Here is a 27942-nt window from a genome sequence, read left to right on the forward strand (position 1 = left end):
AACAGGAAGAGAGTGCCAAAGACTACCCAGCACTTGTCAACAGGCCATCGACTTGCTTTTCTCCCAGACGCCAATGAGGGTATTTCTCGGGCTTGAGTTCTTCTAGCGGCTCGAGGGGAGGGCAGGGGAGCCTGATCGGGAGGAGGAGGACTCACCAAGTGCTCCAGCTTGCGCCTGCGGAGTGGGGGCTGCTCCATGAGGACCGAGTCGGCCAGCACGTTGAGGGTGACCTCCACGTTGCTCAGCACGGAGTGCAGGGGGGCCGCGTCGCCGCTCCCGCCCATGCTGCTCAGCGCCGTCTCCACATTCTCAGACCAGGCGATCTGGGCTGACAGGACCACCAGCTGGGCCTGGGAGACGCGGCACACAGGAGACCCAAAAGAGTGGTTTTAAAGATCAGCCGGTGTCCTCACCTTCAGACCGTCCCCCTTCTGCTGGACAGTACCTGGTATTTGTCAATCCAGGTGATGTAGGTATTTGGGTCAATTGATGTTGCTTTACCAAAGATCTCGACTTCAGTAACGGACTCAGCAAGGAGTTTGGCGAGCGTGACCCGCATCTCCTTCTCCACCAGCGTGAGCCACTCGTTGATTTTGGGATGTTCGGTGATTGACACGGGAGTTTTAAACATAACCTGAAATATAGAAAACCTAAGAATTAAGGTGTGTGAAGACAGGAGCGAAGTTTTCTGAGTTACGATCGTAAATGTAACTACCTCCTCTCCTTCACGGGACGAGATGCCCAGGACAACAGAGTTGTCTTCATTGAGGATGATGCTCGAAACGCCAGCAAACATTTTCTTGAAGTGCTTCTGTAACTTAGCTACATTCTTACTGTTTCCAATGATTTCAAGCAAATCTTCATCACCCACAAAATAGAATCTAAAATCGAAACAGCATTTGAGTTGCTAAAACATGACATGTACAGAAGTAAGGTGAATCAAATAGTAAGAAAGGAGAGTGGACATGAATGGTGTGAACCATCTCCAGCCTGAATGCAGATCACATCCAGGTTTTCTCTAGCCCTCAGCAAAAGAGACACACTCACCTAACAAGACACTGAAAAGAAATACAATGCATTTCATATAATTCACTTCACTTCACCAATTTTTAAAAAACCTGCTCTATTTATAACAAGTGAAATATTCAGAGGGCTTCCCCGGTGGCTCAGACCATGAAGAATCTGCCTGCAATGCAGGAGACCTGGGCTCGATCCCTGTGTTGGGAAGATCCCCTGGAGGAGAGCACTGGCAACCCACTCCGTATTCTCGCCTGGAAAATCCCCGTGGACAGAGGAGCCTGGCAGGCCACAGTCCATGGGGTTGCAAAGAGTCAGGACACAACTGAGCGACTTTCACTCACTCAAACTTCAGAAAGAAAAAAAAAAAAGCCACTTAGAAAATAAAATCATCAGAGTGAGTTTTTTAAGAGAGGCAAGCTGCCTGGGAGGGGGAATAATAGTTTAAATGGAACTTAGTATAAAAACCCACGGTAGAAAATTGAGAGGACTCAATCGATAAAAGGGAAACAGTATTCATTAAAAGGGCTACTGGTAAGAAGACTCTTGATGTCAGAGTTGGCAACACACATGCCAGGAGGGAAGAAGCCGCAGAGCTGGGCTTCCCTTCAGTCCACACCCGAGACTCCCCCTCACCTGGGGAAAGACGAGCGCTCTCTTTCCAGGTACTCTCCCAGGGCTTTCTGGATCTTTCCCAGCAGGTCTGCCAATCTCTCCAGAGACCTCTGCACCCCCTGGATGTTCAGAACATCCATCACCAGGGGAGACTTGGATACTTTCTTCATCAGAGCCAAGAACTCCGTGCTGATGCTACAGGTCAAATTAGAAGCAAGGTTACTGTCAGCCTTCATGCAGCGTGTTCCCAGCCAAGCCCACCCTTTTGCCCCCGACCCGCTGGAGGCCGAACCTCTGGAACCGCTGGGTCTCCACCGGCAGCAGGTGCTTGATGTCTGCACTGCCCGTGAAGATGCCCTCCAGGTAGACCCAGCGCCTCTGCACGTCGATCCACACGTCGAACAGGGCCATGATGCGGTTCAGCTTGTCTTCCCAGCTCAGGGCATCCTCCTCAAACACCTAGTGGGCGAAGGAGGGCAGAGGTCAACTGCTACCCCTTTCCCCTCTCAGATACGCCAGAACTTACCTCAAGATGCAGACAAACATCCAATTAAGTTATGTGACTCACTTTTTCTAAAAACAGGTCCCTGGTAACTGAGCCTGGCCATTTTTATTTTTAAAATATTTATTAATTTATTTAGGCCGTGTAGCACTTGGGGTCTTAGTTCCCCGACCAGGGATTGAACCTGTGCTCCCTGCAGTGGAAGCCTGCAGTCTTAACTGCTGGACTGCCCGGGACGTCCCCATGAGGCTGCGGGCATTAAGGCAGATGCGCGGGAGGGAAGCCGCCACAGTAGTACCTTGTAATACGGAGAAAGTTTCATGGCGGACACGCTGTTGATGTGCTCTTTGACCTTGTTGAAGAGGTCGTCCCAGCCGCGGATCAGGCGACACTTGTTCTGATAGTTAACCAAGTCCAATTCGTACGTGTTCCACACTTCACGTATCTGAAGTGAAACCCAAAGAGGCAGGTCATCAATGCACGGGCATTGGCCAGCCACATAAGTGGCCAGGTGAGTCAACAATATGGGGACAGGAGGGACCGCAGGTGAGGCCCCGTCTCACAGCCCAGGTGGCGTCACAGCCCGGCCCCCACCTGCTTCAGGAATTCCTCCAGAGCCATCTCCCCCTGGGCCACGAGCAGCACGTCCTTGACCACAGCTTCGTTCTTCTGCAGGTCCACGTCCCAGATTTGGCCGAGGGTCAGCTCAGAAACCACCCAGTTCACGTGAAGCCGCTTCATCAGCTGTTTCCAGTGGCGGTCCTTGAGTGCCTCGGACTTGAGCTCGATCACCAGCATGTTTATCTGCGGGGAGACGGAGCCAAGTCACCCACGTGGCCCGTTTCCGGCCGGCCTCCCAGCCCTCAGCTCCGGTCACCCACCTTCAGGTAGCCTTTCAGAAGCCTCTGCACAAACTCGTAGGATGCGTACTGCCGCAATCGGGCGGGGAAGTTTTTCAGCTGGTTCAGGAGGCCGTCTAAATTCTGTCGAAGCTGTCAAGGGAAACCCAAAGTGGTATTCAGTTTGCCGACGTTCCTTTAAAGGGTGAAGCATTTAAAAACTAGTCTTAAAAGAAATTTCAGATAAATGACTGGAAGGGACTTCTTGTGAACTCCCTGCTTGCCACGTTCCTAAGTAAAGTCTCCAACTTCCAACATGCGAAGGGCAACATGGTATCCGTTTTACTGACATGTACCTTTCGAGGCTGCACTGAAACCCACGGCTGCTCCTTCATCTGGTCGATCTGCTCCCAGACCTTAGAGAGCTCTGACCAAACCCCTTTGAGGTCCTGTAACTCTTCTAAGGCCACCTGCAATCAGGGAGAGCAGAGCAGTTACACTTCGGGCGAGGAGCCACCTCGGACTCTGCCAGGGCCTTGCAGCCGGGCTGGGGGCGAGGTCAGCATGAGGCGCCCGGACCCACGCACCCACGGGAGCGGCTGGTACCTGGACGCGCTCTTCGCTGCCGCTGAGAAGCCCCGTGTCGGTCAGCTCCAGGGCCTCCTTGGCCTTCGCGCACTTCTCGCGGTCGTCCTTCAGTCTGCCGAACTTCCCTTCGTATATTGTGAGCGCCTGCAGCGCCTCCTCTGGACGCAGGTTGCCCTGAAGTGGTCAAGACCAGCGAGTCAGAGCCAGGTCTCAGGGAGAGGGGCCCGGCTCCGGGGCGCTGGAGGGGTCGCTGCGCTTCCTTGAGTGTGTCTGCCTGTAAATGTTCAGAAGTGCTTGCTGGCGAGGCGTGCCCATTACTTCCAGGTCTGACCCGGGCAAGGGGAGCACCTGTAGACTCAGGCGTCCCCTCGCGGAGTGCCGGGGAGACACTGACCTGGGTCCGGAGCGGGCCACCCCCGCCAGGCACGCCCTCCCCGGGGGCACGGCCCTGGCATCAGGGACGAGGGAAGGTGAGGAGGAGAGCACCGTTCTCACCGGAGTCCGCTCGGCTTCTGCACTAACACGATGCACAGATCTCTTTCCACTTTAATAACCTTTGAGAATGACTATATCGAGTACCAATTCAAGTTCTTTATCTCTTTTTTGCCACACTGTGTGACTTGTGGGACCTCAGCTCCCTGACCGGGGGTGAAGCCGGGCCCTCAGGAGTGAGAGCACTGAGTCCTAACCACTGGACCCCCAGGGCACTCCCTCGGTGAGAGTTCTAAGTGTAACACATCGCCAGTGAGGCGAGGCACAGACGTCCACGCTGAGGTGCTGCACTCTTGCCTGCTGATCAGCCCTCACACCCCTGCACGACCTGGCAGTCCCGGTGTCAGCGAAGCACAGCCTGCTTCGCCCCAGGGCCCCTCGGACCAACCAGACACAAAGCGGGAGCTCAGGCCAGCAGCACGGACAGGCTAAGGGCAGGACGGAGGCCGACCCAGCAGATGTGTGTGTGTGCCGGGGGTGGCAGGGAGCCCGATCAGTCCCCAGGCCTCATGTGGAGAACTGCAGCCCTGACCACAAAACCCGACCAGCACCTGGGATGCACTCACATCCTTCTCCTGCGGTGTTTACACGTGTGCCTCCCTGTGAATTCCACCCAGTGAACCAGACGGGCCGTGACCTCCACGCCTGCGCCCCATCCTGGCTGTCTGGACGCCCCTCTACTATCTAGGATGCACTCACATCCTTCTCCTGCGGTGTTTACACGTGTGCCTCCCTGTGAATTCCACCCAGTGAACCAGACGGGCCATGACCTCCACGCCTGCGCCCCATCCTGGCTGTCTGGACGCCCCTCTACTATCTAGGATGCGTGCACATCCTTCTCCTGTGGTGTTTACACGTGTGCCTCCCTGTGAATTCCACCCAGTGAACCAGGCGGGCCGTGACCTCCACGCCTGCGCCCTGTCTGCCCGTTTGCACGCCCCTCGGCCGTCGGCACGCCTGCCTGCCCCCACTGGTCCCCACACGCCAGACTCCCCGCCGAGCAGCGAGGCACCAACACAATTCCCCCAGCACGTGTCTCTGTCTGACTTAAAGTGCGTGTCCTTCCTGTTCCATTCTCCCCCTCCGGCTCCTGCGGGAGCGTGTCCCCCTGGGGCCAGGCTCCTCTCTGGTCACGGCTGTGTTCCTGCTGCCCAGAACACGGTTGGTGCTCAATACAAACTCGAATGAATGCGGAGGCCTGGCTGCGGCAGTCTCTGGGCACAGAGAGGCTTAACCTCTGCGAGGACAGCGGCACAGCCCAGGACGGCCCCAGCGCACAGGCCAAGCAGTGGCGCCGGGGGACGCCTGGCCTGAGTCCACAAGAGGGACAAGTCCAACTTCTGAGTACAGCTAAGAAGGTAACTTATGAGCAGAGAAACGTTAGGCTTCAGAAGCATTCCCTGACTTAAATGACTGTCGTGAGGGGTCTGGGTAAAAAGAGGCCTATCCAAGCTTTCAGTTTCACATCCACTCTCTGCAAGGACAGCTCCCTTAATTGCAGGAAGGAAGCGCCCTCACCCTGGAGAGCTCAGCCGCGGAGGCGCCTCGGTCTGCCGGCAGGGACGGCCGGCGCTGCGGGCCGGGGAGCGGGCCGCGCGGGGCTCACCGTGACGGGTTTGGTTTTCTCCCAGTCGGTCAGCAGGTCGGTGGTGCGGCTCTCCACAGCCCGGTCCTCCTGCACAATCTTCATCTGCAGGTTGGCTACCTGCTGCTGGATGGCTGAGTCCTTCCGCCTCATGATGTCGTTGAAGGCGCCCCACTCCCCCTCGATGTTGTCGATGTAGAGCCAGGACGGCGGGAACTGGAATCTCTGCTTCTCCAGGAGCCGCTGGCCGTTGCGGTAGAGCTGGAGAGGGAACAAGCGCACGGGCTTTTTCTTCCAGAAGGGTAACAGGGACTACGGTCAGACTGCACCAAGAAGACACCATGGGTACAGAACACGCCTGCTCTCCGCCGGGAACCTCCCCTCCCCGCAGCGCTGCGGCCACAGGGCAGCGGGCGGCCGAGGGGCCCGGCTGGGCCAGCTCCGGGACTGCCCCAGCTGCACCGAGGCGGCCCCGAGCAGGGCCTGAGCACCCTGGAACTGGGCTTCATAGCCTAGGTCCAAACTATGTGAAGGAAATTGAAGTTTGAGGACTTGAAGATCAACAACTAAAATAAAAGATTTCAAAAGACAAGAAGCTGTGGTTCTCAAACCCTGAAGTACCTGAGGATCACCTGCAAAGCTTTCTAAAATGCCGCCGCCTAGGACGCCAGCGTCCACCTTTACAGGATGGCAGGGGGTACGACAGAGATGCCCCGGGGACCCCCAAGGCACAGCAAAGGACAGAGCTCACCTCAACTTGCTTCTCAAACTGCTTGATCTTCCGTTTCAGAGACTGCACGTAGGTGATGAAGGTCACCGCGTCGGAGGTGCTGGCCGTGTCCACGGAGTGCTGCTCCAGCTCCTGGCGGGACTGTGGGGGGACAGCAGTGTCGGTCGGGGCGCCCAGGGGCCGGCGGGCCTGCCGCCCCGGTGGGCTCCCGTCTCCTCACCTTAGAGATCTGGGAGTGGAACTCGGTCATGTTGGAGCCGAGCATCTGTCCAAACTTGCTGAGCACCTCCTTGTGCCAGGAGTCGTACTTCAGGTTCACCTTTGACTGGACCTGCGTGGGGGGAGCAGTGTTCACACCGCAGCTTCCCTGCGGTCAGACGCTGCGTCACAGCCACCTTGCAGGAAGCCGGCGGGGCTCACCTTGCCGTAATCTATGACCACCGGTCCAAACTCTTTCTTGGTCTCTGCGTTGTCGAAGGTTCCTCGGGCCTTCCTTATCTGGACCAAGAGAGCTTGCCACTTGTTGAGATCTTCCCCGAGCCGGTTATAGATGTTCTCGGCTTGCATGTCCCACAAGCACTGATACTGAAGCCAGACCTGCAAATGAAGAATGCAGTTTCACACTACAGCTCAACTTCTCATTTTATGAAACATTAATACATATGGTTGTAATCTGTTAAAAAGGTTTGTGTTCTTTCATCACTGTTAGGAATAAACTCTCATTTCAAATGCTCAGTTTCCCAACCAAAAGAGAATAAAGTTTTCTGCTTTCCAAAATGATTAATGCCCCAAAAGGTTCATTCTATCGTTCACTGCTTGCTTTACAAGTAGCAAACATGACCTCACGAATCGCATCACGTTCAGCCAAGACTTCTTGGTGGCACATTCATTGAGCTCGCACTGCGTCTAAGGTGGATCATGCGCACTGGAGGGAGAGGGGCGCCTCACCTTGACGTATTGCTCGACTTCGGTGACGATGCCCATGACTGCAGAGTAGGACTCCTCCAGGGCCACGGGGCCGTCCGGCATCCGCGTTAGCGCGTTCCGGTAGAACTTCTCTTCTTCCGTCAGTTCGTAGTGGACGCCCACCTAACCGAACAAAGCCGGACATGAACGCAGGGAGTGCGTACAGAAATGTGAACCTCAGCTACCTTTCAGAGAATTGAAATAAACTGAAAGAAGTGCTATTTAACGGACAATGTTCACTCATCCCAGTCACAAGTGACCTAAGTATATTTAACTCATCAAACCAAGAAAAGGAACATCAACCACAAGCTGGAAGGTGTGGCATCCCTGTTTGAGCAGGCGTGCCTCAGGAGCGGGGAGCAGGGTGTCCAGAGTGGGCCCCACGAGACCTGAGCCTCTCATCCCAGAAGGCAGGACCGAGGGTGTCGCCTCGGGGAGCGAGGGACCACCACTGAGTGTGAACACCAGCGTGCACACAGTCACTCATCGGTGTCAACAACCTGCGGGCCGGTCACAGGCCAGGCACTGCTGCAGGCATTATGAACAGACAAAGACGTCTGCTGGCACAGACTTGGCTTCTGCGGGAGGGGAGAGACAACCAAGGGGAAGGCAAAACACACAGGACGTCATATGGCGAGCAGGGCTGGGGAGAAACGGGGGTGGGAAGGATTGCAGGGTGGAGGACGTGTTTCACACGGGGAGGCACGGGAGGCCTCACTGAGGAGGTGACCCTGGGCAGAGACTGGGGGAGGAGGGGCACCGCGGGGGCAGGGGATGAGCAAGGGCAGGGGCCTGGGGCCAGCGTCCGCCTGGCCTGTGTGAGGACGGGGGGGCCCCGCGCGCTGCAGCTGAGCCGGGGGCGGAGAGGCAGGAGGCAGAGCGCCACGTGTCGGGGGCCCGCAGGCCCCCGTGGTGGGCGAGACGGGAAGCTGTCACCAGACTCCCAAAACAGCAGCGTCGGGGTCCACACACACCTAAGAGGCACTCTGGGCTGCTCTGCTGACCGCAGCTTTTAGAGGGACGAGAGCAGAGACCAGCGAGGAGGGGGCTTAACTGGGCCTGGGGGTGAGATGCACCCCGCACGACCGCAGCACTGGACCACAAGAAACAGACCAGGGTAAGTTCTGAAGAGGGAGACGGTGGGCGTCCAGGGTACATCAAGATCTGCGGCCTGAGAAGGTTAGAGGGCGGGGAAGAGAAGACTGGGGGAGATGCAGGTCTGAGGGAGGGGACTGGGAGACGACACGTCTGCAGGTGGCCATGTGGAGCTGCAAGGAGGCAGCAGGATCGGCCCGTGGAGTTAGGGTAAGGACCAGAGGAGACAGGAGCACGCAGGGCCAGCACACAGCTGGTATTCATGACCAGCAGTCCGGATGGGATATGGATGGCGAGGTGGGGCAGGCATGGAACATACAGGAACCAGTGACGTGGACGTGCTGGCAAGGTGCAGGGAGAGCTGAGGGAGCCAGGAGTGAAGACCGGGCCCCAGAGGAGGGAGGAGAGAACAGAGCCACACGCACAGCTAAGAAAGGAGATACACTTGGGACTGCGTGGGGCAGTAGCCACAGGGAAAGTGTTGGATCACACGGCGCCTTGTCCAGCGTTCCGCCAGAGCGTTGAGCTGACAGAGCGCCGAGCTGAGGTGCAGGGCTTCCTTGTGAGGGTGAGGGGGCTCACCTGGTACCTCTGGCTCTGGATCCGGGGAAGAGACAGCACCACCATCTTCCAGGCGAACATCTCCTGGTACAACTTGTACCTGCACTCCTCGATGGGTGGGTTCAAATAGATGACCTGGTTGGTGATCCTCAGCTCGTGAACGACGTTCTGGAAAGCAAAGGTGTCGTTTTGACTCAGCAGTCTATTTCAGTACAAGGGCTTTGGTATATACCATTTTCTCTCTCTGAATCATTACACTAGCTCTGTGTGAACCACAAACTCTGTTAAGTTACTAACAGATCTGGCCTTCTGTGAGTTCACGTTTGGCCTGCAGCCCTCCCCAAGAGCCCGGAGGAGGTCAGAGGGCAGCTCTGCGTGGGCTCCTCCCGGGCGCCCAGCGCCTGGGTGTCGGACACACAATAGGTGCTCAGCGAAGCGCCTGATCTGATGTGTGTGACCATGACTGGACGTGGAGGACCTTGCAACCTGAGAAAGCAGTGACGTGAGGCCGGCTTCACTGATGGGTTTACAGGCTGGGATCAGTCTGTGCCACCCACCAGTGCTTTGAGGCAATTTAAGAATTCCAGCTCCGTCTCCGCTACATATCCGATCAACTCAGACACCCTCACTTGCTTTTCTGTACCTCAGTAATTTTTTTAAAAAAGTATGCTCTGGGGATGAATATCTGTAATATTCAAAAGTGAAAACATTTTAGGTATTAAAAGAAAACATGAAGTCTGGGTAGGAAAAAAAAAAAAGCAATTGTTTCTCTAAGATCAAAGTTTCTATTTGCCCAGTTCTACCAGGCTTCTGATTTGGAGACTTTCACTGGTAAATAGAACACAAATACTGTAAACTACACAGAACTAATGTATGGCTTAATGAATCAGTGTAAGGTGGACATGTTTATAACCACCACTTGTGTTACATGCAGAGTTCAAACAGAACTTTCTGGGAAGCTTGCAGGCTCCAGTAGGCTCCCCCTCCACACAATGGGAAACAGCCGCTTGGAGACAAGGGCTGCTGTCCAGCGTGCTGATGCATCTCTCCATGAGAATTCTACTCAGATTTTCATTAAAACTGACACTTTAGGGTCACTGTCTGAACTTCTGCTTGCAGCAGACCATTGTATTCAGTTCTTCAAATTGCTTCCTACATACACTCTAGGAGAACAGAAATGTCCCCCAGTGTAGATTCTAAGTTTTATTCTCCACTGAGGAAAATAACCTGGGACTTCACTGGTGGTCCAGGGGTTAGGAATCCACCTTCCAGTGCAGGGGACGTGGGTTCACGCCCTGGTGGGGGAACTGAGGCCCCACGTTAATAACGAAGCCGTGAGCACAGCTACCGAGCCTGCACCGGCAGGAAGACCCCCGCACTGCGGCTAAGACGCAACACAGCCATCAGACAAAACGAGTAAACCCCACTTATTCCTGAAACTTGATGCAGAGCAGAGCTCTAACGCAGGCGTGAAGAGGACAGGTATACGCCCTCTCCAGCCTCCTCTCAAGTGGCGTGATCACCAAAGCAAAGACACGAGCGCCAGCCCGTCGTCCAGTCGCTCACTCGTGGGGGCTCTGTGACCCTGGGGACGGCGGCCTCGACAGACTCAGCTAAAGGATGGGCTCCAGTCAGACTCGCCGGGTCTCCCGGGACACTTCGCCGGCAGTCACCGCTCCTCTCTGCCTTCCGCTCTGTGACACTCTCCGCTTTTTCAGCCTCTCTCACGCCCTGGCACTTGGGGCGCCCTCTGTAGAGCGGCCCTCCTGCTGGGTCTGCCTGGCACTGTCCTCACGGATGGTGGGGGGAGAGCCCTTCTCCTCACCTCACGTCACCCCAGGATGCTGACCGGGCTCAGGTCTGCCCACCGCAGTGGCCTTTTCACCGGCGCTTCCACTGGTGCTTTACTTCCTATGGGACCGGCTGCCCTGGGAGATACTCACCTTGATCTTTGGCTCTCCTCCAGGCTTGTGACTAACTTGAGGGGCATCTGTATCCATGTCAACCTCTGCCTTATCCTCCGCTTGTCCAAGGAGCACCTGGGTCCAAGCTCTCAGGCCAGCTTGCAGCCGGACGCCCAGTATCCTTTCGATCTACAGAGAAAACATGTCTAAGAACAGTGTTTCTCCCAAAGTTAGCTCGCAGAGCGTACTGACAGAAAACCAATGTTCCAGGTCCAGGACGGACTGTTCCTGACCACAGCCTTCACCCCCGGCTCCTCAGCCTCGTCTCCACCCTCCAGCCTCGGGTCACTGACCACCAGGCTGACTGTGCGCTCCCCCTGCGGACTCCCGCCTACAAGCGACAAGACCAACACAAACGCGCGGGTGTGGCCAAAGTCTTGATACATGTTCAGTGTGACAGAAAACTTACAAACAAAAACCAGCCTCACGTATAAAACTAGAAAACTATAATTTGGAGATGAAACCATTTTCTTTTTTAAATTGAGGCACAACTGATTTCCTTATTGTTGCTGTTCAGTTGCTAAGTCACGTCTGACTGTGATGCCACAGACTGCAGCACATCAGGCTTCCCTGTCCTTCACCATCTCCTGGAGTTTGCGCAAACTCATGTCCACTGAGTCAGTGATGCCACCCAACCACCTCATCCTCTGCCGCCCCCTCCTCCTGCCTTTGGTAACTGACTGTAACAGGAGTTTTGGATGTACAGCATAAGGATTCAATATATATACCTATTTGTAAAATGATCACCACAGTAAATCTAGTCAACATCAGTCACCAGACAGTGACCATTTTCCTTCAACAAGTGAAGAAGGAAGTTGGAAATCTCTGATCTGTGAGGAGATTTCCAAGGACTAGGGTGTCCGCACATCTTGCTTAGAGTCCCCCTTGTTGTGAGCCACTCAACCATCCTGGAAACACTGTGGGGGCGGCCTGAGAAAACCTGGGACTTGCACTCGATTCAGAAGACTGGGGCTTCTGAACGTTCACTCTGTTCAGGGCCCACTGGAGGAATTGCTGCAATTTACTAATCCACTTCAGAGGAGAAAACCTGTGACCCACACACAAGTTCAGAACTGACCAGCTACCGCCTGCCCACTGAGTGACCTCTGCCATAAAATACCCTCCCTCCCTCCAGAGACTTCACAGCTGCTCTGACACCCGCTGACGGGAAAGCCAAACGTGGTGCTAGGTATGCTTCCAACACCCACCCCACAAGGGTGAGCGAGGATCCTCTAAACCAGGAACAAGAGGTACGTGGCTGCTGGCGGGCTGTTGGAGAAAGACAGGGTGGCCAGAGAAGGTGGCCCGGAGAGGAGGGCCAGGGAGAACCACCTCAATCATCAGCAGAGCTGACGAAGGAGGCTGTCAAACACCCAGAAGACGAGAGCACCGCTCTCCTCCCCCGGAGCCCTGCTTCCGGCGCAGGAGGGTGACTGCAGGCAGCACTGCAGTTCAGCTGTACTGTCAGCTACAGGGCTTTCTGGAAAGAACTGGATGGTCATGGTCACTGATAACCTCCACGGAAAGAGCTTTTCAGTGATGAACTAACAGACTTATGGACCAGGGCCACCCCCATGCAGATGGCAGACAACGTTACGTGTAGCCAGCGCCAGCCCACCTCCATATCCAGCTTGTTGACCCAGATGGGCAGGTTGGAGTAGGAGTGCAGGTTTAGGTCGTCCACAGCCTTCTGCACTCTGTTCAGGATCTCAGAGAAAGTCTTGTGATCGTACATGCATGTCTCCAGGGAGCGGACTTCCAGGTCTATCTTCTCCTCGATAATCAGTAGATCGTCCACCTAAAGGAAGGTACGAGGGAGCTAACCCTACGTGCTGGCCTGACACCACACCCCCGTCTCCGAGGAGGGAAGGGAAAGGTATGGACATCGGCAGCCTCTCCCCTTCCCACTCCCGCTCCCGGGAAGGTGCCCTCCGACTGCCCGTGCGGGAGCAGGACATCAATGCGTGCTGCTCAGCACCTTCCCTCCCTGGGAGCCAGCTGCGCACCAGACCAGTGGACACTGTCCTGCCCACGGAGGCAGGAGCAGGGCCACGAGGTGAGTACGGCATGGCCAGGCGGGGATCTAGGGAGGAGGGCCAGGTCTGGGGTGGGCCAGAGCCGCCAACCCGCGGTCCACACAGGTTTATCAGTAACGGAGCTCTCGGGCCCTTCACCTCTGCCCTGGCCCCCTAGCTAAACGGGGACTGTCACTGAACGGCCTCCCTAAAGCCCCCACACCATCCAACAGCCTGGTGAGGGGAGAGCCTCCTTCTCCTGCTTGGCGGACATGGCCCTGAGCTGTCGGGACCGTGGGTGACCTCTGTGGAGAGCTAACTGCTAACCGATTGTCCAGCCTCCGTGACAGGGAGGACGGAAGCGGCACGCACCTTTTCCTGGAAGTTGAAGACCGTCTCCGCCAAGCGCTGCACGTAGGGGTCAAGCTTGTAGGACTCCCACACCAGGGCGATGCCCTCGGCGATCAGCGCCTGCACCTCCTTCTTCAGGCCCGCCACCAGCAGGGAGATGGTGCTCCGCTCCTCCACCTTCTCGCACGTGCGCTCGTAGGTCCGCACGCTCTCAATCAGCGAGATGGCGAACGGGTAGAGCTGGTTCGCTTGGTGAGCCTTGTTCACAATCGCCAGCGGGACGCGGAAGCCCAGCCACTTGAGGTTTCGCACTTCTTTGGAGAGGGTGATGATCTCGGGGAGGAAGTTGACCTTCAGCTTGAGGACGTTGCCGGCACGGCCCCGGACCCGCGTGCTCTCGATGGTGAAGATGCGGCCCGACACGCCCAGGTTGCGCTGCTGCACCTTGCGGGCCCAGTCGTCGAAGATCTCCTGCGTGTTGAGCTTCATGCGGAAGCTGTCCCCGTCCTGCTTCAGCTTCTGGCCCTCCACGTGGTTCTCCCAGCCCTTGCCCAGCACGTCCTCCACGCGCTTCATGTAGGCCGTCAGCTGCCGGTCGATCTGCTTGGCCCAGATGATAGAGCCGGACACGGGCGGCAGGTCGCGCACGTGGCTCATCTTACACGCCTGGCTCTGCGGGTACTGGACCTTGAACTTGTCGTGAAGAGACTCGATGTCGTCCTTCACACGCTGAATCAGCTGCGTCTGGTACTCGCGGATGGCCCCGCGAATGTGAGGCCGGACGAACAGTGCGTTGAACCTGGAGAAGATCCGGAACATCTCGTTGGCGTTCTTGGCCGTGCCGAGCTGGTCTCGCAGGCGGGCGGTGATCCGGGTCTCCACCCTGTCGATCCTCTCGTCGTATCTCTTCATCGCGGCCTCCCAGGCCTCTGTGCCCTCCTTGGAGACGTCCAGCCCATCCACTTCCTTGACGTTCTCGTAAGCCAGGTTGACCTCCTCGATGGCGTTCGCGTCGGCAGCATCGAAGAGCACCTCGGCCACTTTCATGTCCTGGGGCTCGGGCACCTCCCCTTGGTTCTGCTGCGCAACCGCTGTGACCTGCAAGGACAGGGTTTGGAAGAAAACAGGTCTGCCAAGGGGAGACTTTGACCTCGTTGAGTAGCTCACACCACAGAGGATGGCCAGCCCACCCCGTAAGCCTGACATTCACTCAAACTTTGTGCAGCCACAACTCACGGCCGTGTAAGACATGGTGCTGCACATTTTAACTCTGCTGTGAAGACCTTCAGACAAGGGAGTTTTGTGGCCAAAGCTGAAAAAAAAAAACGTGCTGAGACCTGGGTTTGGGGTTCTTCCCTCAAACTGCACTGGAAAGCTCAGGACTTTACAGGAGTGCTACGTACAAAGTCGGCGTCCAATATACTTCTCATTTGTATTTCTAGAACTTCAGATTACAGCCCAGGGTCCACACTGCAGCAGACGGACAGGTCGAGCAAAACAGTAAGTGAGAGGGTCCCGCTCAGCGCCCCGCGCGCTCCTGGACAGACAGCAGAGTACACGGGCCCCGTGCCTCGGGACGTGGCGGACCGCCAGGCACAGCTCACGCCACTCGCGCGGAACTGCACCGCGGGGCGGGGGCTTGATCTGGGGTCCGCAGGCGCCGCACATGAAGTTCAGACAGTCTGTGTGTTTGGGGAAAATCATTTTCAGTAACCCTAATTAAAGTTAGCATTTTCTTCAGTCATGAATGCAGGCAACCGTTATAGCTGTCCCCAGGGTCCTCCCACGTCACATGGCAGCTGCTGCGATCCCGAGAGCTCGTTTATGCTGTTACTGCTTCAGACTCGGGCTTTCAGGCCTGGCACTAGGTCTAGCTCTCTTACGTGTTCATGGAGAAGCACACAGATTACTGTCCATAGAGCACAACTTCAAAACTGTGGACAACTGTCTCTTTGTAAACCTGTGCATTCTGAGAACTCCTGGCAATGACACTATAGGAGCAAAAACCGCATATAATTATTAAACAGCTATTTCAGGACAACGGACAACCCCCAGAGGCAGCCAGCTCCTTGAGGTGTGCTGACAGCAGGTGAGAGCAGTGAGCCGACGGCCGTCCGGGCTGGAGGCTCGCTCGCCCGCCCCTGCTCGGGCAGGAAGACTCGCAGCTTTGCAGGTGGGTGCAGAAGAGCAGCTTACAGCAGGGGGCTCTGGGGACGTCCCTGGCGCCTGAGGGGATGAGACTCTGCCTGCACTGGTCCAGGAAGACCCCACGTGCTGCGGAGCCACTACGCCCGTGCACCACAACTGCAGAGCCAGCGCTCTAGATCCCGGGAGCGGCTGCTGCTCAAGTCCGGCACCCCAGAACCTGTGCTCCCCAACAAGGGGAGCCACCGCCACGAGAAGCCCACACGCGGCTACAGAGAGTCGCCCCCCTCGCCGCAACCAGACAAAAGCCCATGCAGCAAGCAAGACCTAGCACATAAAATTTAGAAAACAAATAAAGGGGGGGATTCTGGAAAAGACAGTCAGACAAGCGCCAACAGAGTAAATGACATATACACACAGGAGACCCTGGGGAGCCCTGCAAGAATGAAGTCTGGACAGATTTACAACTTGCTGGCAACCAGAAGTTCTATAACCAGTGAAACGATCCTTCGAATGTGAGTGTTGCTAGCAAACCTATGGGACGAGAAATGGCAAAGCATTTCTTCAGGCTACAGAGAGAAGACGGCAGAGATAACTTAGGTCGCAGAAAGAAACGAAGAGAACTGGAAAATATAAATCGGGGACAAATGTAGAAGATGATGTCATTCTTTTTCTTTTCACCTGCTGATTTTTTCTAAGAAATATGTGACTGCTTAACTTGTAACACTGTAGTGCTGGGTTTATAACATATGTAATAGTAATACCACATAATATATACGTGATATATATGCATTGTAAGAATAGCATTATTTCTCTTGTAAACATGACAAGCAGGAGGAAAGAGATCTATATTGATTACAAGGTTCAGTCAGTATTGAGTATATCACGATAAATTAGAGACTGACAGTAATCTCTAGAGGAAATACTAACAAAGAAAATTCAAAGAAATATAGCTATTAAGTCTCTAGCAAACAGCAGCTCTGAATCCAAACTTATCAATAACTACGTTAAATGTGAACAGACTAATCCTCCAACAAGACCATCCTGAGAATGCACGCCTGCACACGAGTTTATTACAAATTTTATGAACAAAAAGGGAGTAATACACATGGTTTACAAACGGCAAGTAGACAGTGATGTTTTAAAACAGTGCTATCTGAGAAGGACATGGCACGAAGGGCTGAGACACCCTAAGCCAGGACAAATCAGTCCCTGTCTCAAGTCTCTCACAGACACGGTAAAGGGTTAACACGTAAAACCAACCCACGCACACGTGCAGACATGGATCAGGACTGCTAGGTCAGGAGACACCGAGCACTATTCTCAACCCATTCCACCCTGGGTGGCAGGCACTCCTCATTGGAAAATGAACCCAGATGGCAGGGTTTCTAGACCAGATCGCCCACCCCAACTAACACTACAGAATTCTCAGACTACAGGAAGGCTGAAAGAATCCTAAATACATACACGAAAGACCCCACCGAGAACCTATGATTAACACCAACCAATTAACACTGGCTATACACTGGCCTTACCACACATCTATCTGTTTACCAATTTGTCTACCTATACATGTATCAATCCACCTGCTATTTCTGGACTGGATTGTTTAAAGGGAGAAAAGCAGTGCTCAAGAAAAGTCGTGAATTGAGAAGAGAAAAAAAAAAGCATGAAGAAAGAAAAGGAGTCATTTAATTGTTTCAATAAATCTGAGCCAAACGCAATTATTATCCACATTTTACAGACAAGGAGTCTGAGGAAAAGACCAAAACAATGAGTCCAGTCACTGGCTATTAGGCCAACAGCTGAATCAGGATGTAAACCCATGAGGTTTGTCTCTAGGGTCCATGCAGTTTGGGGATGGGAATGAATGGATGGAGAATGTTAAAGCTTGGAACGCAAATGCTATGATTCAGAACAAGTAGACCTTCAAGCTGACTGTGACAGATGAAAACGGAGCTAGAGAAGTAGTTCAGTATATAAGAGAAACAAGTAGATGACTGTAAAAAAAAAAAAACAGAGTGAGTGTCACTCAAGCAACGCAGGCACGAAGTTTTAGACCGTGAGCCACACCTGCGGCCGCAGGACCCTGACGATGACGGCTCTCAGCTGCTCGTGCTGACGCCTGAACTTCCGCATCTGGTCCAGGCGGGCTTGCAGCTTCCTGTGAGCGGGGTTGATGCGCCACACCATCTTTAGGTTTTCTTCCCTCTTCCTTTTGACAATGTCTCTCAGCAACACCTGGAGCTTCTCGTACTCATCATCCCAAGTCTGAAAAACTTCAAAGCACGCGACCATAACCTGGGATATGATTTAAGAGGGGAAGCTTATTATTAAAGCACATTTTCATCAAAATGCCCTAAAGTTGGCTTCCTGATATATTACAACTTACTTTTTCAAATTCTTCGTAGGCAACATGCATCAGTTTCCTAGTGCCTAACACTTTGAGTAACTGAGAACTCAAGTCTCTTGAAATTGCCTCCACCAAGCGCAGTGCCCTCTGAATGGGATATTTCGTGTTTCGGATCTTTCTCAAATGGGTGAAAATCGCAACAAGTGCCTGCCTTATTTTGTCCAGTTCAGTGGCAGACAGCAAGTCATTCAGAGGAAAGTCTTTCATCAGAGGATTGTAGTCATTCACAGTTTCCAAAGCCTGTTTCAGACCTAGATTAACAGAGAGACCATTTTTCATACCAAGTTTCAACCGTTTCATAGCTTTCACGTGAAGCGAGACAACTACAGGATACAATGTTATGTGTCAGTTACACCTCAGTTTTTTTAAAAAAGTAAAAGAGTATTCCTTCTAGGTTTAAATATTGGGTTGGCCAAAAAGTTTGTTCCGTAATATCTTATGGAAAAACCCAAATGAACTTTTTGGCGAACCCAATACGAGTTAGGTAAACTAGAATACACCCTCACAATGGAACATTTTGATGCTGCAAAATATTTAGTAAACACAGAAACTGTGATGTTTGAAAAACATCAGGTGATCCCAGTGTGGCCTCAATTTTGCTTTTAAAGAGTGTCAGTCAGTTCACGCATACTCAAAGGCTGAGTGGTAGTCCCAGAGACATCATCTTTGTTTGCTGTCTATACTATCTGAGCATTCTAGTAATACCACATTAGTTTTGTAAAGCTTGAATTTTATCAGTATTAAGAACACTGAAATTTAAATTTTATACACATGGCTCAAGTTAGGGGGGGTGTATTGTAGACATGGATCACAGGAAAACCTGGGTCCTAGTCTTTTTTTTTTTTTTTTAACTTCCTTTGGCATAAGATTTTTAAAAAAGAAATATATTAGGAAAGAAATAAAGGTTTTAGAGGCATTAAAAAAAATCCAAAGTATACATTTCAGTACTAGTGAATGTCCATATCTTAGTGAGTATATGAAATGTGGTCAAAGGAACTGAAAAGGTTTCCTCTAACATTTAAAATGTGGGCACCACAACCTTCTCGGAGGGGAAGGAAAAGAACATGACAACGACTACTGTCCCGATGACTGGTTCTAACGTGTCTCTGGTGAAGAGCGAGGTCTGGCCATATCCAGCACTCCACATCTGAGGGCCTGGTACACGCTCATTCAACGTCACCCTCCTGCTGCCCATTCAGAAACTACCTTTATCGTAACAACTGTTCGGAACAGGGACGAGGGCAGAGAATGGGAGGAGGGGCAGGTGAATAGCAGAAGAGAAAGTACTGACCAGCTCTCCTTCCCTTCCGCAGCCCTCTGGGCAAAGAACTTCTGCTTAACGTAAACCCTGTTCCTGCCTGGACTGTCAAAAGCATGCGTAACTTTACACAGAAAGAAGCGCAGTCTGTTCAGGGCACCAAGTAACTGGGACACCGAGGGGAGCCCCTGGGGCTGCCTACACTCAGGCCTAGAAACTGGCTCACCTTCTCGAAAGCCCTAAAGGGGAAGAGGGGTAAGTGGGAAGATCATTTCCAACGCCTAGAGCTGGGGAAAGATGAGATAAGATGCAAAGGAGTAAGCAGTCAGGAGAGACAGTGCATTTATTACTTTTCACCACAAAACCCAGGTTGAGAGCTCACTGCATCAGCCTCTTAGCGCCAAGCTCGAGTTTTTACCTGTGTCAGTGTCAAAGCTGACGGTGGCATGGAATCGCTTGCCGTGTTTCAAGATGTCCAGAGTCAGGAGAACTTCCGGGCTCTCTCGTTTCTCCTGGATGCGGTATAGCGCACGTTCCAAGTTCAGCCAAAAACTGATCTCCTGTAAGGCAGTTCCTGAGGCTGGATCTCGATCAAGTTTGGTCACCTTAAATACAAAATAACATTCGAGAGTACTCAGCATTTAAACAAAGGTAGAAAAAGGGTCATTAATTAAATATGTGCATTAAAATGTAGGGTCAATACTTCAAGTAGATTTCCATCCTTGTATAACAGGTGGTTTAGTTTGGAATCAAAGGACTGAGACCGCTGAGATTAAGGCTGTCCAGGGATGGTATTTAACCACATCACGTTGCCCCAACCGCTCCATGCGGCCGACACTAGTCCTCCACCAAGCACTCCCAGGACCAACAGGAGGGAGAGACAACAGGGTCACAGAACTCACCTCCTCGACAAGACTGAGTGCCGGTTTTCTCACAGCTATTAAAGAGGAAAGCATTTCACATGACACTTCCAACACGGTGCACCTACCTTTTGGATTTCTCGGATCCAGCGGTTAACTCCAGACTGTAACTGATTGAGGAAGGTCGGGTCTTCAACCTTATCGCCGAAGTCTGTCACTTTGGGCTTCTCTCCACGCTCGTAACACTGTTTGGCAACGTTTGTGATGATCGGATGAATGGGCAGGCTGATCTCTGGAATTTCAATGTTCTGCTGCAGGTGCAGGAGCCCCATCTCAAGCTCCGCAATCTTCTTCTCCACTGAAGGAGCCATTTTATCACCGTCCCTGAAAAGACAGAAGACATCTCACATTTTGGTGTGCTATCGTCTCCAAAGAGATTCTATTATTTCTGATCTGTCAAATATCAGTGCTGCACATTAATGCAACCGATTCATATCCTCTGAGTTTACTAGCTTTATCCTCCCAATTTCTGAATACTGCATCATTCTCTCCATGGTGTGTTATAAACATTAAGTCAAATACGACATTCAAACTAACGAAGGAAAACTGGTTTTTACCTGTCTGCCTTGCCAGACTCTCTGATATAGGACTTAAAAAAAGGAGCCACTGCATTGCTGATGAAAGAGTGCAAGGTTTCATATGGCGAGTCTTCACTGAGCGTGAGGACTCGGAGCTGGGAAGACACTGGCTTATCTGCATCAATCACTGGAGTGCGTTTAATGAACGCCAAGCTGAAAGAAAGGAAAAGAAAACATTAGAACAAATAGTCTCATTCCTCATCAGTCTCAATGACTACAGACTTTTTTGTGGTGCACGCAAATTAAAAATTCATTTGAATGTTTTAATTTCAAATCATATTAAGAATAAATTGTTGCTATTCTAATAGTGAAATACACTGCTTCTCTTTCTTTATTCACTTATGTGAGAACTATGGAATCAAGGTTAAGGTTATAACACATGATCATGAAACCAGGCCAAGTTAATTTCTCTTGTATGGAGGTTGAATTCATAATCTTGCCCTCATGAAAACAAACCTCCCTAACAACTGCAAGTTACAAGCTCTGAAGAACTTAAATCTGATCTCATTATAATCCGTCCCATTCATTTATGACATTAAATCACATGTCAGGTTGACCACAACAAAAGTCACCTGCAGGTTAAAGTGATGAGGGAACATTCCAGGCCCTTACACCTGGCCTAAACCAACTCTTCTAGTTTCATCTCCTGCTAGGCACCCCATACCCAACTTGAGACTTCCTTTAAACTACATGACCCATTCTCTAAACAGCATGTGTTTTCCTGTAGTTGCTTAAGAAGCCTATATTCAACTGCTGAAATTCCAAGTTAACCTTCAAAACCCAACTCCAGCATAACTTCTTCTATGGGACCTTCCCTAAACAGAAGCAGTCTCCTTGGCCTTCTGGTTCCATGGTATTCTGCACCTCTAAGATTCTGCCAAGTCATACAGCTAGTTGTGTATCTGCCACTCTTCCTCCCCAAAGACTGTGAACTTCTGGGGAACAGGAGTTATGTTTTATTCCTTTGCACACCCACTGCTGTTATCTTGCACATAACACAGGTGCTCAAAGGTGGCTGAACCAACAGCTTCAAGGGAATCAATATCTGAATTTATACAATCTCATATTATGTATATGGACTCTAGACACAATACTTCCTATTATTCTAAAAAGTCCATGAAGCTCCTGCTGTGACACGCTGAGAAGGAACACAGTCACAACAGTATTCCTGCCGAAAATGTACAACTTGACTGTAACCATGGAGAAGCAACAGACAGATCCAGTGCAAGCGCACTCCATCAAACTACTGTCTGCGCTCAGCAAAGACACCAGTGTCATCAAAGGCATGGAACTGGATTCTGGATCATGGGAGAAATACTGCAAGGGGAAGTACTGAGAAAGTATGAGTATGCACTATACCTAGAGTAAATTGTTCTAAAATTTCGGCAATTTGAAAATTGTACTGAGGCAGTGAGCAATGATGTGGCTGTTCTTAGGAAACGGCTGCAGAATGTTTAGGGACAGAGGGGCAGCCTGTGGAAAACTAACTCAGATGGCTCAGGGGAAAAATGATAATACAGGTGTGGGAAAGGTTAACTGATATCTGGGAGGTGCCATACGCTGTCCAGGCAACTCTGGTAAGCTTGAAATTATTCAAACTAAAAAGTTTTAAAAAGCCAGTGCAAAATAAACATTTATGTATTTGAATTTCGGTAAGTCTACTAGCATAAAAATTGGCACCATCTTTTTAAAAGGTGGGAAATTGGGCAAAGTGTGTTAAAGACTCTAATGCTGTATCTGAACCAGTAGTGCTATCTTTAGGGATTTATCCTAACAAGAATCAGACCTGTACCTATGAATGTGCGCTACTTACTTATAATAATGAAAACTGATATAATCTCAGAGCATTATTAAACATGTTAAGTATTAATCCACTGTGGCTCAAGGGCTAATGCCCTGACATGGCAATTAAAATACTTTAACTTTATACTGACTTGGAAATCCTCTTAATTTGAGTAGATAAAATCAAAGATAAGAAACTGAATTAAAGAGTAGAACTCTTTCAAGTGTTTTCTTGGTAACTCTGACTTGATTAGGATTTACATTTAATTCTCACAAGTTTTATAGTCCAAAATAATGGTATATTCATACTACTCACCTATTGGACTTAACTCCGTAGTGAATGTCTATGTTGATGTTATAGGAAATAAATTCTTTTTCTTCTTCTCCTTCATCACCGACATCCTCTGCAAATCATAATAGACATTATATCAAATTCAAGTCAATATTTCAATTTTTAATTGAATTCATAAACTCCTCAGAGCCTGATGAGCCTCACCCCATCCCCAACCTGGCACTTACACCCAGGTGACGTGGCTTGACCTAATTTTCCCTTCCACCCGTTTTTTTCTGACTGCCGACAGATCCAGGCACTTATTTGCTGTGTGATCCCAGGCAAGATTCTTAACTACCCGGCCTCTCTGCTTCCTTGTTTGAAAATAGGGGCGCGCTGGCATGCCTGGGCAGTTGAAGGACTGCCTGCGCGATGCCCGGAGCGGGCCTGGCCTCAGGCGGTGCCAGCCGTGTCCACGCACCAAAGGCCAGGTTCCCCCCACCCCATCCCAGCGGTCCCATCCTGGTGCTCCTGACACGCAGGCCACCCCCAACCCCCACCCCATCCCAGCGGTCCCATCCTGGTGCTCCTGACACAAAGGCCACCCCCCACCCCCCAACCTGGGTATTCTGCTCAGCTGTCTACTCGGCATCCTCTATGTGACAGGCATTACGTCAAATGTATCATACATTTAACCCTCACAACCCTGCGGGGGTGGCATGACTACCGTTATCCTTATTTTCCAAGCAAAGTATGTAAGTAAACTGCCTACAGACACGTGACTAGAAAGGGACAAAGGGACAGTGCAGAAGTCTGATTCCAAACCTGGGGTCCTCACGGGTCAACAGCTTGCCCTCCCCCATCCATCAAGAAAACTGCTACCAAGAAACGCCCCAGGTCCATAATGGGGCGTTTACCTGGCCTTCCCCTCTGCTCTTAGAACACTTTCAGAGCCTGCCCTGCGGTCAACCTATGAATGCAGCAGGAATTTTAAAAAGCTTACTGGAATGTAAAACTATGATAACTCAAGATCAATGCGAATAAAATTTCTGGAGAGTTAAAACCCAAAATTGAAAAAAAAATATAAAAAATTATAAAAAGGGGAAGTAATCCAAACCTCTAGACGTAGCACTAATCAACTAGATGCATACACCCGCTAATTGAATTATCTCTGCAACGACATACAAGCAATAACTACATTAGGAAAAATAAATACGGAAGAATTAATCTAACTTGGTACATGTGATTTGCCTTTACTTCTAAGTCATGGTGTGATAGCAAAGGCAGCAGACTTAACTAAATGATCTTGGGAAAGTCATTTTTCTTCCCCTCAGCTTCAAATCTGTAAAATGTAAAAGCAGCATCAGAAAGCGGCTGGGTACTAAACTAGGTGGTCTGTAAGGTTTCTACAAATGTAAAAACTATGAGCAAAAGCAGCTTGCTTCTTTAGCTTTAAGATGACACAAATACAAAATTCACACTAAAAGCACAGAAAATATTGCTATATTAACCAAGAAGACAATAACTCTTCCAGAATGTTGCTTCTGGTATATCTCCAGGAAGGAGTGAGCGGCAGGACACTCTAGTGTGCCAGGGACTTCCTAGCTGTTTTTTAAACATTACCAACTACCTCAAAAACCCAAACCAACCGAGTTTTCTAACCACTGAAATTCGGACATACCAACAGATAAGATAAATCACACTGCCTGAAACCAACCAAATATGTAACTTCAGTCTGTAACACACGAGCACAAAGAATATCAGGAAACACTCCCAAACTAAAGCAGCTGTCAGGGTGTTGGGATTATGAAATAATTTTTCCTTCAATTTTTGAAAATTTTAGTAATGTTCTTCTATGGGTTACATAAAATACATATTAAAATAACACTCCAACAATAAACAAAATAATTACCAAAGGAAATTACTGACATAATTAAAAAATACAGTAGTAACTTTGAATAATTTCTTCCTCCCGGACAAAGCATCATCCTCTATATAAATGAAATCAAACATGCCGACTGGGAACAGCATCTAACCACGTTGCCCGCACGTCCTAATGCAAACGGGGTTAAAGGAGGCGGGCAGGAGGCCAGGCAATGAGTCACGGCCGGCTCCGTCTCTGTCTCCTTCTCAGGACGGCTGTGCAGGGCCCGCCCAGCCCACCCTGGAATCACACTGCATTGCAGCAGGAGGCACGCCCCATGACATCACCCTCAGACAAGGGTGTGCAAGTAGGTGCCCTCCACGGCTCCGTAAAACTGCCCCTGATGACAGTGACTGCTGGAAGTCGTCATTAATCAGCTGAAGACCACATTTTGAATTAGGTTTTTTAGTCCTGTTCCCCATAAACACAAGGACCACACGGAGCCTGAGTGGCTCTGAGTCCCACTGCGGAGAACTCAGGCCCTTGTTTTGTAAATGGCCAAACAATTTAAACTTTCCTGCCTCTTCATAAATTATTACATATTCCAAAGAACAGTAATTTTACTTCTGCAGAAACATTAAAAAAAAATTGTTTGGAGAGAAAGACACTTATTAGTTGATTCCTAACAGAGACTATCAATCCTGCAGTATTAAAGACATACACAAACAGTCTGCATGTTTTATCAGGTAATATACCACTTTCCGTAAAGACTGAGCCAGTTTCCTAACGATGCTAGTTCCTGGTGAATACACAACAGACTGATACTGTGCTGCCTGTTAATACACGCACGGAACTGAAGTCCCAGCCCAGTGTTGTGCCTGCCTCTCGAATTCCTCCTCGGCCAGCCACCCCAATACACATCACAGCGGCCTGTGGACATCTCTCTGATAGACCTCTGAGAGTCTATCAAAACTTCTAGAGATGTTCGGAATGTCTTTAAGCACTACTCTGCGCATACTTCTATTGAAAGATGACTGTACCTCAAACCGCAAACGACTTATATCATTACACTGTGAATGAGGTGAGCAGTAGGCCTCACACCACCTCTCCCGGGTGGAGCAGGTGCGTGTCTGCAGTCTGGTGAAGAGGCCAGGTGAGGCTGGCCTGCCTGTGGTCACTCTCGCGTCCACTGTCCCCTCCCAACTTTCTCCAGCCACAGGGCGAGCCTCTTCGCAACCAAGCAAACGAGGCCGCTCATTTTCTTTGGCCAAATTACTTGTTACGTGCTCCTGGTTCTCTGTACTTTTTCTCTTCTTTTCCTTTTAAAATCCCAACATGCTGCTAATAGCACATTATTTTGGTCAATGGTGACCACACACACCCTCCACTTTTGCTCCAGTGGTCGCTCCATCTCTTTCCTTTCACGTCCCTGGGACTTCCTCCAGTCATCCCCACGTCCATCCTCTGCCCTCCTTCAGAGGCTGTGACACTCTCGGGGAGAGTCCTGAGCCTCTTCACTCAAAACACCACTGGGAATATGAAAGGAGGGTTAAACCCCACGTTCCCCTTGTACAATAGCTAAGTCTGGGGCTCATTTTGACACTTCCAGAGAAACGAATAAGTCAGTAATGCCTAAGAGAGTGAATGCTTTTTAAGGCTCATACTAAGTCAAAAAGAACCACTATGAAGTAAATAAGGACAAACACCCCCTTTTAATGGATACCAAGGAACTGAACAGATAAATTAGTTTTTAGGTTTCAGAACCCTCCTTAAAAGCATCCTTTTCCTAACTGGGTCTTAAAAGCCTGCAGTTTCGGTTTCCTCACTCATGATGGAGTGGGCTGGGCTACCTCTCTCCCGCTGCTTCCAGCCAGATACTTTGCAATGCCAAGCAACGAAATTTCCATTTGTTTTTAGCTCTCAAAAAGTAGTGACGACTGTTTTTCCTTTCCTGTCCATGAATTCCACTCGCTATGAAGCACTGCACGTCCAGACTCACCTGCTGCAGACCACTGTGACCTCCCAAGGCGGGGGGCGGGGGGGGGGGGTGCCTACAGCGCAGGACAGTAAGGCCCAGGTTGAGGGACTCCCGGCCAGCGCGCCGAGACAGTGCGGAGTCACAGGAAACGGTTCCTGTTAATTTCTTAATCATCTTATTAACCGTTCTGGGGTCTAAGCAAAGGCCAGAAAGGAATACATTTTACTCATCAATCTATTTCTTCATCTTTTAGGGAAATTAAGTCTTCGGAAAAATAATGTCTCAAACTCCACGAAAATATTCCCCATACATCTTTCTACACCACTACATCTCCAGGAGGGCGAGTCCTGTAAAAACCACGAGCTTTCTTTCATACTCCGGTCGCTGGCCAGCTCTGCACTAGCGAAGTGGAGGTAAAACCCCCTCAACCACGTCTGTCAGAAAAAACTAAAATTCCCAGTTTAGGCTGAGTATGGACTAAAGGCAGCCACTATTTTCAGTCTCATCCAAGGATAAGACACCTGAGTGGAACACAATAAACCAGAAGCCCACAGCACCTGCACCCCAGATCATCCTCACCTCCCCCCTTCCCCACCCAACCTCTCCTGGAGGTGGGACTCAAACAAAAATGCACGTCAGGTAAAAAACGCCACAGAAACGTCACTGCCACTGTAAAATGCCCGTCACGTAATGATCACCTACCTGGTCATACTTTCAAAAGTACACTATGAGGAAAACACTTTTCCACAGGCCAGGAATTACAGGTGGGAGATTTCTCTTTTTATATCAAGGAGCCACAAATTAACCTTCCCTTTCCTACCAACTCTCCGCTATCAAAATAAAATTGTTAGGAACTCCCCTGGTGGTCCAGTGGTTAGGACTCAGCGCCCCAACTGCAGGGGGCATGGGCTCAATCCTGATTGGGGAACTAAGATCCTGCAAGCTGCACAGGGCAGCCCCCCAAATAAACTGCTAAATTCACAACCTTTATTCTACACTGCAAGGAGTGCTGTACTTTACCAAAAAATTTTAAAGCTAGAGGCAGCAGTTAAAAAAGAAAAAGACAGAAATAGACCGATCTTCAATATAAAAAATGCTTCTATATTCAATTATGTGATTGGAAAATTCTTTCCACAAAAAAAGGGGGTAAGTGAGGGGAAGATAAAGTAGAAGTAAATAAATTCATTGAATAAATGATATGACTTCATTATTGGTGGTGGTCTTTATTCAGTTTAAACCACTCAAATTTGTTCTCAATATTATAATGGAAGCCTACTTTTTCACTGTAAATAACTACTGGATGTTCGTATTTGTTTAAAGGAGCAAATGGCAACACTAACTCAAAAAAACCCCCTGGAAGACAGATAGTCCTCCTATTAAGTGACCTGGGCCTACGCTTGTGTCTAAATTATG

General features: G+C 50.6%; 1 protein-coding gene across 1 annotated transcript in view; it reads right to left on the minus strand.

The window, feature by feature from the left end:
- Positions 1 to 27942, minus strand: part of DYNC1H1 (dynein cytoplasmic 1 heavy chain 1) — a 62005-nt gene that overhangs the window by 31338 nt on the left and 2725 nt on the right. The window contains exons 2-26 of the mRNA XM_020913529.2: positions 22733 to 22820; positions 20614 to 20787; positions 20125 to 20380; positions 19555 to 19741; positions 17858 to 18129; positions 17539 to 17766; positions 13342 to 14418; positions 12573 to 12752; positions 10934 to 11083; positions 9012 to 9158; positions 7317 to 7457; positions 6789 to 6965; positions 6589 to 6699; positions 6390 to 6509; positions 5660 to 5899; positions 3580 to 3735; positions 3330 to 3443; positions 3016 to 3126; positions 2729 to 2938; positions 2433 to 2579; positions 1925 to 2091; positions 1654 to 1827; positions 716 to 881; positions 446 to 634; positions 156 to 350 (exon numbers count right to left, since the gene is read on the minus strand). Of these exons, the coding sequence (XP_020769188.2) occupies positions 156 to 350; positions 446 to 634; positions 716 to 881; positions 1654 to 1827; positions 1925 to 2091; positions 2433 to 2579; positions 2729 to 2938; positions 3016 to 3126; positions 3330 to 3443; positions 3580 to 3735; positions 5660 to 5899; positions 6390 to 6509; positions 6589 to 6699; positions 6789 to 6965; positions 7317 to 7457; positions 9012 to 9158; positions 10934 to 11083; positions 12573 to 12752; positions 13342 to 14418; positions 17539 to 17766; positions 17858 to 18129; positions 19555 to 19741; positions 20125 to 20380; positions 20614 to 20787; positions 22733 to 22820 (5177 nt within the window). The remainder of the gene's footprint in view (positions 1 to 155; positions 351 to 445; positions 635 to 715; positions 882 to 1653; positions 1828 to 1924; positions 2092 to 2432; positions 2580 to 2728; positions 2939 to 3015; positions 3127 to 3329; positions 3444 to 3579; positions 3736 to 5659; positions 5900 to 6389; positions 6510 to 6588; positions 6700 to 6788; positions 6966 to 7316; positions 7458 to 9011; positions 9159 to 10933; positions 11084 to 12572; positions 12753 to 13341; positions 14419 to 17538; positions 17767 to 17857; positions 18130 to 19554; positions 19742 to 20124; positions 20381 to 20613; positions 20788 to 22732; positions 22821 to 27942) is intronic.

This window comes from Odocoileus virginianus, chromosome 16, assembly GCF_023699985.2.
Source record: "Odocoileus virginianus isolate 20LAN1187 ecotype Illinois chromosome 16, Ovbor_1.2, whole genome shotgun sequence".
NCBI classification, from domain to species: domain Eukaryota; kingdom Metazoa; phylum Chordata; class Mammalia; order Artiodactyla; family Cervidae; genus Odocoileus; species Odocoileus virginianus.